General features: G+C 33.5%; 1 protein-coding gene across 7 annotated transcripts; it reads right to left on the bottom strand.

Moving 5' to 3' along the window:
• Nucleotides 1-4,844: 4,844 nt before the first annotated feature.
• On the bottom strand, nucleotides 4,845-15,055 carry LOC107955813 (sugar transporter ERD6-like 15). Of its 7 annotated transcripts, none has more exons than XM_041079831.1 (18): nucleotides 14,753-15,055; nucleotides 14,610-14,672; nucleotides 14,443-14,532; nucleotides 14,310-14,369; nucleotides 7,967-8,032; nucleotides 7,809-7,874; nucleotides 7,666-7,741; nucleotides 7,518-7,582; nucleotides 7,193-7,285; nucleotides 7,019-7,102; nucleotides 6,849-6,933; nucleotides 6,711-6,754; nucleotides 6,567-6,629; nucleotides 6,425-6,484; nucleotides 6,046-6,099; nucleotides 5,857-5,964; nucleotides 5,509-5,623; nucleotides 4,845-5,420 (listed from the first exon to the last, which is right to left on the bottom strand). In XM_041079831.1, the coding sequence occupies exons 1-18, from the start codon at nucleotides 14,942-14,944 to the stop codon at nucleotides 5,296-5,298; spliced, it is 1,509 nt and encodes a 502-aa protein (XP_040935765.1). In that variant the 5' UTR covers nucleotides 14,945-15,055; the 3' UTR covers nucleotides 4,845-5,295. The 7 variants fall into 7 exon arrangements, with proteins under 7 accessions (XP_040935765.1, XP_040935767.1, XP_040935766.1 ...); XM_041079833.1 differs by having other exon boundaries at nucleotides 5,908-5,964; XM_041079832.1 differs by having other exon boundaries at nucleotides 7,833-7,874.
• Between the last annotated feature and the right edge of the window lie 2,195 nt (nucleotides 15,056-17,250).

Genomic DNA, 17,250 nt, shown 5'->3' with positions numbered 1-17,250 from the left:
CCTCTAAAACATCCCTAAACTCCTCCATCCTCTTTTTTTCTCTTGGTGCGCCACCCACCTTCTCAAAAGAATAAAGAATCTCGTTAAAATCTACACAAACCATCCAAGGTAAACCTTAAAGTTGATTCAGGTTTCTCAATGTGCCCCAAGTAGCTCCTCTATTTTGAACATAAGGGGAGCCATAAAATCCCGTAAACCTACATTCCTTTTCATCAGCATTTTCCTTCAATACGACATCAATGTGATAAGATAAAAAACTTTTTAAACAAATATTTGTATTATCCTTCCATGCCAAGCATAAACCTCCTCTCGAACTATCCACTTCAATATCAATTTCATTTAGAAAACCACACTTCCTCCTAACATTTCGCTATAGTCAATTCGGCCCCTTCGTAACTATACATCTATTTTGTCTCTACCCCCTCTCCCTTCAACCATACACTATTCATCGCGAGAGATCTTCTAGGTTGAGCTCTTAATGAAAGGTCCCATCTTATCTCAGCTACTTCAAACCTTAGATCCATCTTCACTTGACAAAAAGAATCGCCATGACCTTGTCAGCCACAAAAGAAACAGAACAAAGTTAACCATTCATATTTAAAACTGACATACAAACAAACCCAATATGAAACTAAACCCTTTTTCTTCCTTCTCCAAAGGCATCTCACATCCAATTGAATCATTATTCGAAGGTAATTTCACACTCCTTTACCTAGATTTGCACCATCATATTCTAATAACTTCCAGATAAAGTTCGCCATTTGTCTCGCCATCGCCTTAGAGAAATATCCTTGAGGCACATCATGAATTTGGACCTAAAAATTTGCAAAGATTAGAGGCACCTTCAGCGGATCCTCCCCTTCCTCCAAAAAATGAACCAACTATAAATGACTGTTAAAAGTCTATGGAGATCATTTTAGCACCCTTTCAAGATCCATTCTATGAAAAAATCTAAACAAAAATCTTTTCTCACCCAAATTTGAAATTTGGACCCTTTTAACTAGATGCCAGAGATTAGCCATTGTGCTTCTCATAGCTGGAAAGTGGATAACACTTGTTGTTAAAAAACACTTGACCAAACAAAAATCCTCTTCCGTAGAAACCGGATCTGGCTCTCTCTGCACCTAAACAACCTTCTCTTCCTCATCGTCCAATGATAGCGCAGCAAAACCTCTTTTCGTTCCCCTATATCGTCCAGCCAAAAGTCCTCAAGTTTAAAGAAATCAAGTGATTAATCTAAACGGCTCCACCCAAATCTTAGTAAAAAAACCACAAAAACAAACTGAAACTCTAAAAGAAACAAAACCCTACTAGACACAGTAGACAAAAATGTGCAAGGAGAGCAGATTGTATATCTACGTAATTTTTAAACAATCAATGAAGTGCAAATTAATTTTTAAACAATGGCAATATTTTCTTGCTTTTATGACAAATTATTCCCACTTATTTTCTTTTCATTGCAACTACTTAATTTTCCCATTTCAAGATAATAATTGAAGTTGCTTAACTTTTAAACTTGAGATTTGTAGTTCCATATCTTACCATTACACTATAGCGAAATTTTGTTTAATAAAGTCTGTAAATAAGTTTTATACTATTTTTCTTAGTAATTGAAAAAAACACAATGACCAACCATCAATGGAGTTCTATATTTTAAAATAAGTTTATAATATTTTTCCCAACAACTAAATAAAATAATCGCAATAAATCATGCAAAAATATAAGTCAAATTAACTATATATACAAGAATATAAATAAATAAAATCATCATATGAAACATAAATGAAATTCAATAATAAAACAAATCAAATTAAAAACATTGATTAAATTAAATCAATTAAAACCAAATTAACAGACCTTAAAATAAAAAAACCAACACAAACAAATTCTGATTTTCTGATGTTTATAAAAAAAATTCAAAAAAAAATTCAACTTCGAATTACAATTCTATTGGGGGACCAAGAAAAATTTTGGTGGACAATTTTTAGGTGGGAACAGTGAGAGAGAGGAAGAAAAGGGAGAAAAGAAATAAAGAAAAAAAATAGAGGGAAGGAAGGAAGGAAGGAAAGAAAAATAAAAATAGGTTGACGCCGGTATCAAACAGGCAACATCTGACGGTAGCGCGTTGGGACACACGTGTCAGCTTTTTTTTCCCTTTTTTTTTAAAGTGACCAATTTTTTTCTTAATTACGAAATTTATTTTTTTCAATTTTATTTCTCTCCTTTTTTTTTCTCAGAAGTTATGTATTTTAATTTTATTTTAATTATTGTGACTTTGTTATGGATATATCTAACTTCTTTATCATATTTTTATTTCATATTATCATGTTGTATTAAAAACATATATATATACTTGTCAAATAAATAGATGCAAAACAAACAAGTGCAATAAAAAATCATCTAGCATAATAGAACATTCTTGGCTTCCAAAATGTCATTATTATATAGCCATAAATAATTTAAATAGAAAATATTTAATAATAAATTATTCAAATAACTATTAATTTTCATAATTCAAATCAAATAAATGAAAAATACTTGAAAATTTAAAAAATTACTAACTTAAACAAATCATACATCAACTCAAAGTAAAATAATTTTGTATCATACAAATCTAAAGATTTCTTAAACAAATCAATAATGAAACCAAATCATACTTAAAATTTGAGCATTCTTTATTAAAAAAGTAGGAATGAAATTTCACATCTTTCATCTCCGTCTCAATTTTTTCTACATGGTCTAAAATTCACCCTTTTCTTTTTTATCTTTTTCTTCCTCTGGTTTCATCATCTTCTACTTGAATTAGGTCCATCAAGAATCTCATAATATTCAACTTTGCTTGATTTGAGTCCACAATAAATTATTTAATTATGAAAATGACCAAAAAATTCCATACTTTTCACCTGTAATATTTAACTTTACTTGAATTGGGTCTATCACAAATCCTGTAACCCAAGGGTGCTTGTAGTGATACAATATTCGATTGGCTAACTAGAACCGCTACCACACTTACATTGCCATCAACTTGTGCCCACCATAATAAACACCTCATTTAATACGTACCTGTAGATATACTGGTGCTGCCAATGTCAGCAATGGCACTTGAGGAATTTTTTTAAAAAAAACCGACCAATGATTGTGGAATTATTAGGGATGGTGTCACCAAAGGCAACGACGACACCGAGCTTCACCATAGCAAACGGGTCATTTACATACATAATTCTGAAAATGAGTCATTTTCGCAATTAATAAAAAATTGGGTCAATTTTTAAAAAAACTTTTATATATATTAAAAATATATTTTTAAAGGTTGCTTTAAAACGTGGAAACATATAAATTAAATTATTGGCAAAAAAAGTGGGCACGTTAATATGTAGATATTTTTTTGATTCAATGTGAGGTAGATTAAACGATGGGGACATGCACTTTATTGCATTTAAGACCACGTGTTATTATTTGTATTATTTTAAAAAACTAAATTATATTTTATTAAGCTTAAAATATGTTCTATATTCTGTACTTTTTATACTTTTTACTTTAAGAAATGCGTTTAATTTCAGGGAACAACGTAACTTTTATTTTAAAAAATAATGAAAAAAAACATGTTCGCCTAACAATTTTGAAAATGATCTTTAAAAAACAAAAACAAAAATATGTAGAAATTAGAGAATAAAAAAATGTTTTGGGAAAATGGAAAATGTTGAAAACTAGGAATTATTTTAAGCTTCATTTTATGCATTAAAATTATCTAAATTCAAATTCTTTTAAAACAACTTTTTATTTTTATAACTTTAAAATTTTTTATTTAATTATATTTTATAATTTTAAATAAATTATAATTTAATTTAATTATTTTTTTCATTTTTATTTTTTAAAATAAGCACCAACTGCATTTTTCACGATTTTCATTATTGAAAACAATTTTTTATTTCCATTTATTAAACATATTTTTTCACTTTTGAAAAATAAGAAATGAAACTTGTTTTTTGAACATGAAAACAGAGAATCTTCTCTTAAACCAAACACATTTTTTTAATTTTTTTAAACTTAAAAAATGCAAGTCAAATGGTTAACATCATTAAATTTTTGTTAAATTTAAATTTATTATAATCATTTATGTATAATTTAAATTATTTTTTAGTTATTAAACTTTAATTTATTACAAAATGGTCATTAAATCGCTACCCTGCATTCAAGACTGGGTTCTGGTTTGGTTCTCAAGTGACCAAATAAATGGGCAAGGCAGAGTTGGGAATACCTTTGTTGGTGCTGTATCTTAAGTTTCCTAAGACTCAGATATGGAATCTCCAAGTCCCCTGTTCTTGTAAGAGTCAAAGTTCCAGCTAAGGGACCCAAATATGGTCGGCTCGAGGTGATTCTACTATAAGGCATCGTCGAACTGCTTTGGATCTCATTTATGCAAACAGATTTGGACATTGAAGCCTTGAAAGCTCGAGCCTTGGCTCTATGGACATTTGGTAGCTGTGGAATTGCATGGACAACTGTTTAAGGTTCATGAAAGAAAGGTTTTGTTTTTGTTTAGAATTTCTTTCGACTTACATGACATTCGCCTGAATTACTCGTTCACAATAAATGGAAACATTAGATTTGCGTCACACATCACATGTTCAACAAAGGATAATGATTAGTCATAAAAATAACAATGTTAATAATTATTTTGTAACAAATTAAAATTTAATAATTAAAAACATAATTTAAATTATACATAAATAATTATTTTTAAATTCATAGTTATTAAGTGATTTTTTTTATTTGTTTCAAAATGTTACAAAATTAAACTATTTAACTATGATTTTTTTTTTCTCTTTTTGAGTTCTAAATCATTAAAATTTTAAAAATGTATAAATAACTTGGGGAAATTCACATGTGAACCTAAGAAGACACCGTTTTTACCAGGCTAAATATTTTTCATATATATGCTAGTCACACCACCCACATACCAACAACCCCATTTTAACAACGTCAACCAATGTTCTAATTGGTCAACCACAAAAGCAAGTGGCTCCCTTGTTAGTCAAGCAATCCTTCTTAAATTTCATGCTTAATAAGTGAGCTAACAGGATCCAGATATTGCCTAATGATAGGGACAGATACACTAGTGTTGCTGGGTTTTAGCCTTGTCAGGTCCCATCGTTACCTATTCGTATCGATGGTATGTTGTAGTATAAGAGCAACAACGTCGCTAAAGAGTTTGGCATATGCAACAGCAACACAGATCAAGATTTAAAGCAAATTGCTGATGATGAAATAACTTTTGGAAAAGCCGCTGCTGTTTCAGTCTGAAGAGGGAGTAATTGATGCTTGGATTTCCTCCAGTGTTCGTCCCTTAGTCTCAGGTACCATCGTCGCTATTAGGATGAAATTTGCGCAGCAAAATGCAGAAAATGTAAAGAATATCCCTGAAACAATGCCAAAAGAAATGCAGTCATTTGTAAGGTCTAAAAGCTTGAGAAATATTATGGCAAAAATGAGTAAGGCATGAATCACCTGCTGAGCTCCATTCAGTTAGGAAGTTAAAGTAGTATCCAACAACCCTACCAGTGGAATTGCCCATAAAATTACAGATGCTTCCTGCTGAACCTTTTACATTTATTGGGAATAACTATGATACAAGCAAATATAGTTCAATAATCAATATGATGCAAAAATGGATGACCGAATAAATAAACAAAGGCGAACACCTGTGTTACTTAGAGTGAAGTGTGAGTGTCGGATGCAGATATTTATCCGACGGAGGTATATCCAACTTTTTAACAAGTTTTTTAAAATTTTTTGGAGGGTTTTTGGAAGATTATATCTTCAAGCACATGTCCCGATATGGTTGGATATAGTTACTTGGAGAAACATGAAGAGTTGGAGCAACATAGGTGAAAACAGTTTGCAGACCTCTGATACTAGCAGCCCTGGTAGTCCTGCGCTAAGTGCATACGAGCCCATATACATCTGAAAGCATAATCCAATATTTAGAATTGCTAAAGAAAAAGGGGAGAAAAACAGAATGGAAGAGAAAAATGGATGACTTACCAATAAGCCAATGAACGCCAAAATAGGACTCCCTTGATCCCACCAATTAAAATCCTGCTCAATATTGATCATTGTATCTGATATGTTAGGACATAGTGAAATGCAGTAATAAGATCAATGAGGGGCAAATAAAGGCACTTTTTAGTTATAATGACTGGGCTTCGAATGTTTCTCCTGCATCATTGCACGTCACGATATCCCATCGCTTACGCTTACATTGATTCATAATGAGGGAGAGGTCATTGGTACTTGTGAGGGCAATAGAACTATCTTATGGGATAATTCCTTTGATGTAAGCATACGCGAGGGTGATGAAACAATTCTTGCCACGTGAAGTGACGAGGGGGAGATATCCGAATCCTGGTCATCACATTAGTACCTTTAAGAAGAATGTTACTCCTGTGAGGAAGCTACTAAAGCATAATCCAGCTGATGAAACCTGATGGACACAGTTAAATCATTGTTCAGTAACAATGCATTTTACTTGGCAGATAATTACAAAAGGTTTGTCCTTGGCTAACCAGTAGGAGTGGTCGCCTTCCTAATTTATCAATTATGGTTGAACTCAAAATGCCAACTACTGTCTGCAAAACAGTTCTTTACTTACTGAGACATTAATCCGATCAATAGAGAATTTAGCTTCCCAAAATGACAGTGAAACAAACCTGAGTAGCAGCTAGTGTGATGAGTCCTACCATGCTCGATATACCTTTCAATTGTCATAAAATAGAACTTTATATAGTTGAAATTTTCATAATTTTTCTTTTGAAGTTCTAGGAGATTGTTAAGATCAGTACTATTACCAGCTGAGACAAAAATAGCACCAGAATAGTATACAAATGCATTTATTCCTCCCAAATTTGTTAGGACCATCATTCCAACAACAGTCTATAAGGAAAAGAAGAGATACATCAATGGATTATATAGCAAATATAGAGAAATTGATCAATTTCAACCAAGTTACGTGTCATACAAGCAATGGCCGAACATACTTCTTTTGAAATATGTCTACTACAATTCCTCCCCTTGAGAAACTTTTAAGAGACTCCACATGATTCTGTAAAAAGAAAAAAAAAAGCTCAGAGAAGCAGAAATTGAACCATTATAAAAGTTTTTACTTTTTTCCTAAGAAAAAAACAAAGGTTACTTTTATTTCAGTTGCTTCATCAGAAATATCAGCTTTATCTCCTCTGAGGCACAACAAAGCGGCTTCAAGCTCTTTCTCACGACCAACATTTGCCTGCACAGAATATTCTCGGTAGCTATAAATAACAGAGGAGATTTGAACCGAAATAGAAAACTTATGATGATCTGCTATGATATATTTGTAGAAACTCAAAGCCATTTTGTAGCTGAACGGACAATATCTTGCAGGTTAGTAATGAGTTTTTCTGTTTTCTTTCAACTCGAATTTTTAAGATAGACACCGAACAGTAGCTTTAAAATTTAAGAGAAACTCGAATTGGATTCACCAGCCATCGAGGAGATTCTGGTATGAAGAAGATGAGTAGGAGTTGAAGCAGACCGGGAATCGTAGCTGTATGTAAAATCATTCAATAACTGTTAGAAAACTATCTGATTGCCTAACCAATTTCCAATGCAATTCAAAGTTTTAGTTACCTAACAGAGCTAATGTGCGCCAATGGACAAGGGAACCAACAACATACATGAACGACGCGCCCGAGCCAACCATCACCTGCAGAACTAGTAGTATAAGAACCATGAGGCAATAAGTGTATTACAGGCAATGTTTGATTAATGACCTGCAATATGGTTGTAAACCTTACCCTGACATGCTTTGTTGTTATTTCTGCAATGTAGATGGGCGCCTGTTTGAGATCGAAACGCCTATCCATTGTAATTCAACATTTAAAAACAAATGGATAAAAAAATGTATCAAAGAAGACGTCAGATGAGTTACCAAGTAACCGGAAATTCCATTTGTGAATCCTAGTGATATTCTTCCAAGATTAAGCAACCAAGGGGCCTTTTGAAAACAAATGAAAGCATGGTATTATGAAATGAAAGCAAGCAATTGCAATTTGATCATGACAGCAACTAATCCTGAAAATCCTCTAATGGATCCATCATTGTCTTGCAGCCAGAATCCTATATTGAGAATGTGACTTAGATTTGCTGAATAATAGGTTTGTAGACCAAGTATTTAGGGATTTTAGCCATATAATCTGAACAATACAACAAATTATAGTGTGTTTCTGTTGAAATATGTATATATTTTAAATTTATTTAGATAGATAAATCTTATTCATATTCTATGAATATTTTTATTTTATCTTTTAGTAGTTTATTAAAAGAAGGGAACTATTTTCTTTTATATTTTAGTAGTTTATTAGAATAAGGGAACTATTTTCCCAATTAGGATTAGGACTCTTTTCTCTATTTAAGTTCAATTCTTTAGTTAATAAAAGAGAACAATTTTATTAAAAGCTCTCTTGAAAACTTTCATGGTATCAGAGTTAGGTTAAAATCTCTAGTAACATCATGGTTAAAATAGCTTTCACTGGAGATAAGAAAAAACCTTGGTGCAATCACTGTAAAAAATATTGGCACACTCGAGAAACGTATGGGAAGCTCCATGGGAAACCGACAAATGGAAGGAAAAAGAGTGGCAATGGTCGTGGTTCACAATCAGGGAATAACAGAGCTTTCCAAACAACTAATGGAAATTATGAGGCTAAAGTTCTCTGAAAGGGTCTCCATTCACTAAGGAACAATTAGAGCATCTACACAAGTTTTTTCAATCACCACAATTTCGGATGAATTCTTCTATTCCTAACTCATCCAATAATCCTTCTTCCTCTTTTGCCCAATCAAGTACTGATTTTTCTGTTTTTTTCAGTATCAAGCCTTATAAAACAAACAAATGTACAGTATCCTAATGTAGATCTTCTATCTGTTATTGAGCCTGCCCAATCTGCATCTGTATAAGCTTCAATTCCTCTAATATATTTTTCTTTTATATTTTTCGTGTTTCATATGTTTTTCTAAAATACTAAAAATTGGTATCTAAGCTGGATCTGTGAGTTAAGAGAAACACATAAGCTTTAGACATGGAAGTTGACACAATGTTTTCTCATATTGTCCCACCAATTTTTGATGGTCATAATTATTAAACTTGGGCTGTTAGAATGACAGTCTATCTTGATGCGATGGATCTTTGGGAAGCAGTAGGAAGATTATAATGTTCTGTCAGAATACCAAGGCAATGAAAGAACAAAAAATATGCAGATGCTCAATTTGATCATAGAGTTTGAAATGCTAAAAATGAAGGAGATAGAAACCATTAAAGACTATTCTAACAAGTTGGAGGGCATAGTAAATAAGGTAAGATTGTTAGGTAATGATTTTTCTGATGATCAAATAGTGCAAAAAAACATTGTTACTTTGTCTGAAAAATATAAGTCTAAAATTTCTTCGTTAGAAGAACCAAAGGATTTTTCAAGTATATCCTTGATAGAATTAGTGAATGCTCTAGAAAAAAGGAGAAACATGAGACGAGAAGCATCAATAGAGAGTGTTTTTCGAGCAAATTTAAAAATTCGAGAGGCAAAAACAAGAAAATTAAAGATAAGACCAGCAATAATAACAACAATAAGATATATCCACCATGTCCATACTGTAAGAAGATAAATCACTTGCCAAAAGTGTTGGTGGATGCCTGATATCAAGTGCAGAAAATGTGGTAGTATTGGGCACATAGAGTGGGTCTAAGTCTCAACAACATAAAGAGGTAAAAGCATCTATTGAGCAACAAGAAGATGAGTTCCTTTTTGTGGCAACATGTTTCTCCAGTGTCCATACTGTAAGAAGACAAATCACTTGCCAAAAAAGTGTTGGTGGAGGCCTAATATCAAATACAGAAAATGTGGCAGTATTAGGCATGTAGAGTGGGTTTGTAAGTCTCAACAACATGAAGAGGCAAAAGCATTTATTGAGTAACAAGAAGATGAGTTCCTTTTTATGGCGACATGTTTCTCTAGTGATTCCTAGTTAATTGATAGAGGCTGCACAAATCACATGAACAATAACCCAACAATTTTCAAAGAACTGGATAAAACGATCATTTCCAAAAAAAAAGTTGAAAATGGTGAGTTTGTTCCAGTTAAGGAAAAAGAAACAGTGACTATTGAAAGTTTAACAAGTTTGAAACACATAATTGATTTTCTGTATGTGCCTAACATTGACCAAAATCTTGTTAGTGTTGGGCAATTGATTGAAAAAAGTTTCAAGGTCATATTTGAAAACAAATGGTGCTTGATCAAAAAATCAAAAGGCAAAGATGTATTCAAAGTTAAAATGAAAGCAAAAAGCTTTACCCTAAATCTAATGAAGGAGAAGCCAACAACGAAGCAATTGCAAGAGACTCTTTAGCACTTTGATGACATGATGTTCTGGTTTGTGACACAAGATCTTTATCTGAAATTTATGAAAGGTGTACTGTTGTTGTATTTGAGTCTACTCAATTTAAAAAAGCTGAAAAGGATGACAAATGGATTGAAGCAATGAGTGAAGAGTAGTCCAAGGGATTCCAAGTTAAGAGTCAGGAGGAGAAAGTCTACATGCTAAACAAGGCCTTATAGAGTCTTAAACAAGCTCCTAGTGTCACGGGCCGCAGTTCAAAGCCCGTGACAAGCGCACCAAATGCATCCAATGGAGGTCTGTTGCTCAGATGGGGATCATTTGGCCTACGAGAACTGGCCCGATTCAAAGAGCTGTTGGACAGGCCTGTCACATTGAAGCCTGATAGGCCCGATAATGAAGATAGGACTAAGTAGTCTTAGAAGTTCTAATTGTACACAGCCTCTAATTCTGTAAAGTTAGAGTCCTAATTGAATACAGCTTTTAATTGTAGCCATCGGTTTTGGGGGAGCTCAACTATAAATAGAGAGCCTCCCCCTCATTTGTACTCACTCCTGAATTGTTTCATTATTCTTTGTGAATAAGAATTGAGAGCATTTACTCAAACTTTTCTCTCAAGCGTTATTGCTTTTGTTCATCTTTCAAAGATAGTTCTTAATTCGTTCTTCCGCTGTTCTTCGTGAAAACTTTAAGGGAATTCTGTTGAATCCTTTATTGTTGCGAATTGAGCTAACTTAGGCGTTTTTACGGTTGAATCCATTATCGGTGGAAATTAGGCTGACTTAGGCATTTTTAAGCCAAGAAACTGCCTAAGGCCGCACGGATGTGTGGGAAAACTCCAAGTCCGTGACAAGTGGTATCCGAGCCAAGGTTTGAACCAAGTAATATTCGAGTTGTTGGTTCAAAGGCACCGTTGGGATGTCGAAAGAAGAGTTTGAACAAAGGTGGGCGAGGAAGTCTTTGAAGGAGACAATATCGGCAGTAGAGGAACGTGTGGGTAAACTCGAGGGATCCATGGAGGATGTAAAGGAGGCACTCGATGGGGTCGAGGATCACATAGCAAACTGGAAGGAGCAGTCCAGAGACTATGTAAAGATGTCTCTTGATTCCACCATGGACAAGGTAAACGAGTTGTTTAATTCACACAGGGATAAGCTGTCGGAAAGGAATGATGCTCTCGAGGCCATGATGATGGCTTTGAAGGAGGAAACAATGGCCACGACGAAGGCTTTGAGCACAAGAATAGAGGAGCTCGAGGGAGAGCTGTCCTTGTGTCAAGCAGCCGTGGAGAAAGGAGTGGCAAATGCAGCACTCAGTAATGAGGATGTCCCAAAGCCGAAAGAGTTTGTGGGGACAAGGTCTGCATGTGATGTGGATAATTTCTTGTGGAGGATGGAAAACTACTTCCGTGCCAAAGGCATCATGGAGGATGCGGTTAAGGTAAACACTGCTTCAATGTTTCTTACTGACATTGCGCTTTTATGGTGGCGAGGTAGGACCTCAAATAAAAGGCAAGGTGAGATTGGGACGTGGCAAGAGTTCCAATGCGAGTTGAAGAGACAGTTTTACCCAGAATTTGCCGAGGAAGAAGCTCGGGCAAAGTTGCAAGAGATAATGCAACGGGGCACAGTGAGGGAGTATGTTCAAGAGTTCAAGGAACTCATGCTCCAAATTTCAGATGTGACCGATGAAGAAGCATTGCTTGCTTTTCAAAAGGGATTAAAGCCGTGGGTCAGACATGAGGTGGAACAAAGAAGTGTCCAAAACCTGTCGGAAGCCATGATGGTAGTTGAGTCCGTGGTGAAGCTTGGTCTAGGGAAAGACAAGCTTGGGTCTTCCAAGTCCGATGGAAGGGGCGTATGTGAAATGGATCACAAGGAAGATAGAGTTAATGGCAATGACAACGGCGACAATGGTGGTAATGGGAAACCACGAGTTGGGAAGAAGAAACCCAAGAGGAAAAGGGACAAGCTAAAATGCTTTCTCTGCGACGGTCCACACATGTTGAAGAAATGTTTGAAGAAATCCGCGCTTAAGGAGAAGCCAGTGGGTAAGGCCTTGGTACTTGGTTCGAGCGCAAAGGGTGTCAAAGCCAAGGAGGCCGAAAGCGAGAAGAAGCCAGTGGAGTGCTTCTTGTGTCATGGTCCGCATAGGTTGCGGAAGTGTCCGAAGAAGTCTGTCATCGAGGGGAACGATGGAGCAGACAATGAGCCCAAGAAGCTTGGTTCGAGCAAGGGAAAAGCCAAAGCCAAGAGGGCAAAGAGGAGCAAAAAGAAGCAAGTTAAGTGCTTCTTGTGCCGTGGTCCGCATGAGTTGCGGAACTGTCCAAAGCAAGCCGGAGTCGAAAGAAAGGCAACGTCTGAGCTTGGTGAGTCGTCAAAGGGGCTTCCACCCAAGGAAGAGGTGAGTTTGTCATCTAACTTAGTGGAGAAAGTTGTGATGAAAACAGTGAAGCTGAGACCAATGAGGCTCAAGTTGAGTGAAGCGTCGGAGTTGGCCGAGTCATCGACAAGGCTTCCACCTATGGGAGAGGTAGGTGGTGCATCAGACTTCAAAGGAAAAGAAGCGATGCATGTGGGACAGTTGACCAGAGTAAATGCGACGAGCAGGACGGCTCGAGTTAAGAAGCGACAAAAGCCGAGGCAAAAATCCCTAAGAAAGGGAAAGGCTAAGGCGACGAGACGAAACCGAAGTGAATCAAGTCAGTGCCATTCAGAAGTCGCAACGAGGGCGTTGCGAGAATGGGTGGGGGAGAATGTCACGGGCCGCAGTTCAAAGCCCGTGACAAGCGCACCAAATGCATCCAATGGAGGTCTGTTGCTCAGATGGGGATCATTTGGCCTACGAGAACTGGCCCGATTCAAAGAGCTGTTGGACAGGCCTGTCACATTGAAGCCTGATAGGCCCGATAATGAAGATAGGACTAAGTAGTCTTAGAAGTTCTAATTGTACACAGCCTCTAATTCTGTAAAGTTAGAGTCCTAATTGAATACAGCTTTTAATTGTAGCCATCGGTTTTGGGGGAGCTCAACTATAAATAGAGAGCCTCCCCCTCATTTGTACTCACTCCTGAATTGTTTCATTATTCTTTGTGAATAAGAATTGAGAGCATTTACTCAAACTTTTCTCTCAAGCGTTATTACTTTTGTTCATCTTTCAAAGATAGTTCTTAATTCGTTCTTCCGCTGTTCTTCGTGAAAACTTTAAGGGAATTCTGTTGAATCCTTTATTGTTGCGAATTGAGCTAACTTAGGCGTTTTTACGGTTGAATCCATTATCGGTGGAAATTAGGCTGACTTAGGCATTTTTAAGCCAAGAAACTGCCTAAGGCCGCACGGATGTGTGGGAAAACTCCAAGTCCGTGACACTAGGGCTTGGTACAATAGGATTGATGAATATAATTTGAAAGAAGAATAGAAGATTGGTAAAATCAAGTCGGTTTTATGCAAGACTGAAATCAAATTGCAAATAGGTTAACCAAGACTCTTCCGAATGGTAGATTTAAAGTTTTAAAAAATAAATTAGGCTTTTGCAATTACTAAGACAAGGAGGAATATTGAGAATGTGCCTTAGACTTGGTGAATAATAAGACTATAGACCAAGTTTTTAGGGATTTTTAATTTTGTAACATAATTTTAGGAGCAAGTTATGTGGCTGAATATTAGCAGGATACATTTTCTGTTAATTTTTTAGCTAGATAATCTGAACAATACTACATATTACAGTGTGCTTCCAAAATATTTTTCTTTCACATTTTTTCAATACCAACATCCTAGTTAGCATTGTGATGGAAAAAAACAATGCAAGTTTATATCCAACTTGGTACATAACTCGAGCATGTCGTAAATAAAAGCTTATAAAAGAAAAAGCAGAAGAGCTGAAACCTTTGTAAATGCTATAGCAAGCCATCCACCGATGTAGAACAAATTCAAAATCCACATGGTCTGGTTCAAGGCATCGGAATGAGTTTGTAAGATTTTAGCAAATTAATATTCAATAATTCTTGAGAAAGCTTACCAGTTTCCGACCAAACAAATCTGTTATCTTCCCACTTATTGCAGCACCTATTAGTGATCCAATACTCAGAATTGAACCAAACAGTGAGAACTGCAGAAACAGAGAACTGACTGTCAAATTGAAACCTCTTAAAAATCGGAACATAAATAGTGGATGGGTTGTTTAACCTCAGCCACAGAAAGTCCCAAGTCTTCCATGATTGAAGATTGAGTAGGCGATGAATATCCTATCTGCCATGCAATCCAAGAAATTAGTAAGTTCCATCAATTTTACAACTGTTAAAAGAACAGTTCAACGAAAAGGCACGTACGGCACAGCCAAAACCAAAGGTAATGCAAGCAGCCGTAAGGATGCTAAGACCAAGAATGCTGGTAAAATTGGAAACAGCCACCAATCCTCCATCCCCGACACCGACACCATCATTTTCTTCACTGTAAAAAAGGTTGTCGTGTCCTTGACTGGAAAGCAAACGCTCAGTTGCTTCTTTTCTTTGCTGCTCCATAGATTGTTCCTCTTCGAGGATGCTAACAGAATCAACAGCGAATTTCAAGTAACTATTTATAAAGGAAAAAAAGTCAATTAACTTTAGATTTCAAAATTAGTGCTGTAGGTACATGTATTATATTCGGGAGGTATCCACTTAAAACTTAACCCACCTCATAATTTTTTATACCATTAATTTTAATAATCCAACTTAACATTTCTTCAATATGTTTATACTTGTTATGTCGATATGATATCTCTATCATATCGATTTAAATATTGTCTATATTAACATATATTTACCTGTTAAATATATTTTTATATAGAATAAAATATTAGAAAATTTTAATTTATGTCAAATTTACATATGGAGCATGAAATATAATGTTTGGATTGTTACTATATAACGAGGGATCTGCTTACACTAGTGTAAAATTTAAGTAGTTTTATACCATTTTGTAACTTATTAAACGTTTAATATTTTAACAATCCAACTGATATATTTATCAAAATTGTACTTGTTATGCATGTAAATTTTTGAATTAATTTGATATTCATATCATATTGATCTAAAATGTTATCTATATTAATATATTTTTAATGGTTGTAAGTTTTTTTATTTACAAAAAATGAAAGTTAGAAAATTTTAATTTATATCAAATTTGACATGCATGATCTATATTATTGGAGCACGAAATATAATAATTAAGTTGTTAAAATATTAAAAACATAAAAAATTATAAAAAAAAGTATAAAATTACTTAAATTTTACATTAATGTAATTCGATCTCTCCCTTATATATATAGGGGCGAAATCAAAAAATTTGTTAGGAGGTTAAAATTAAATTGTATATTTTTACTCTAGTAAAAAAATACAAACTTACCATTTTAATATTATACACCTTTTATAATTTTTGAAAAATTAAATTAAAATTCTCTCATTATAATATTATTATAATATTAAAATTTTAAAGGAGTTAAATAAAAAAAAATTTATTTTAAGAGTGGAGGACGCTGGGTTCGCCACTATATATATATTAAAAAATATCTTTTATTGCTATTCAGACAAGGATCAAATACTAATTTTCTCTTAAAGAGTACCATAAAAGGTGGAAAGATAAAAATTAAATAATTGGCAGTACGATTGGGAAGTGAGGTTGGAACGTCGTTTCAATCTTACGTAGATGTTTCTTTTTAGTTCAATCGAGGAGTCCATTAAACGATGGGGACATATACCTTATTGCATTTAATTATTTTTTTATTATTTTAAAAAATTAAGTTTTATTTTTTATAAAATAAAAAATAGAGAATAATAAATAAATGAAATTAGAGAGTAAAAGTTATAAATCTTCCTTAAAATATTTATTTATAGGTATAAGAAATATAAATAGAATAGAGATCTATGAAATATAAATGGAATAAAGATCTACTTCTAATGACTATAAAAATTTAAAATACATCAAAACTTATTATGATCTTAATGAACATCCACGTAATAAGATATTCATAACAATATTTTATCAATATGCTTTTTAAATACTGAAATTTACTCCAATTTTAAGAAATGCTTCAATTTAAGGAAACAATTCTAATTTTTATTTTCATTTTGAAAATAATTAACAAAATAAAAAATTAGATATTTTTAGTTAAAAGTAATTTTTTTTAAGCTTCATTTTATGCATTAAAATTATCCTGGTTTGAATCCTTTTCTTTACAAAAAAAACTTTTTTTATAACCTTTACACTCTTTTTATTTAATTACATTTTATTTTACTATTGTAATATATTTTAAATAAATTATCCTTTAATTTAACTTTTTCTTATATTTTTAAGAATATTTTTACTATTTTTATTATTGAAAATAAATTTCTATTTTTATTTATCAAACATATTTTCTAATTTTTGCAAAGTAGAAAATGAAAATAAAAATTAAAAACAGGGAATGTTCTCTAAAATCAAAGACACTTTTAGTTGTTCTATTTTTAAAATTTTAAAAGTGCAAGTAAAATTGTTTATATTATTAACTTTTTTTATTAAATTTAAATTTATTACAATACTATTTTTAGGGGTAAACTACTGAAATAGTTATTTACATATGGTTAAAATTACATTTTAGTCATTAAACTTTAATTTTTTATAAAATAATCATTAATATTATCGATTTATTACATTTTTAGTCACTGAAATTGTCACAAATACTACTGTTAATTGCTTACATGGAATGCTGTAAAAAAAAAGTGAATGGGTCAAAGGGTTGTAGCTTTTGTTTCTTTTTTATTTCCATTCAAAACGTCAACGCCGACACAATCCCACCGCATATTTATAA

This window comes from Gossypium hirsutum, chromosome A11, assembly GCF_007990345.1.
Source record: "Gossypium hirsutum isolate 1008001.06 chromosome A11, Gossypium_hirsutum_v2.1, whole genome shotgun sequence".
Classification (NCBI taxonomy): domain Eukaryota; kingdom Viridiplantae; phylum Streptophyta; class Magnoliopsida; order Malvales; family Malvaceae; genus Gossypium; species Gossypium hirsutum.
Note: the sequence above shows the minus strand (reverse complement) of the source record. Positions and strands in the feature narration are given on the sequence as shown.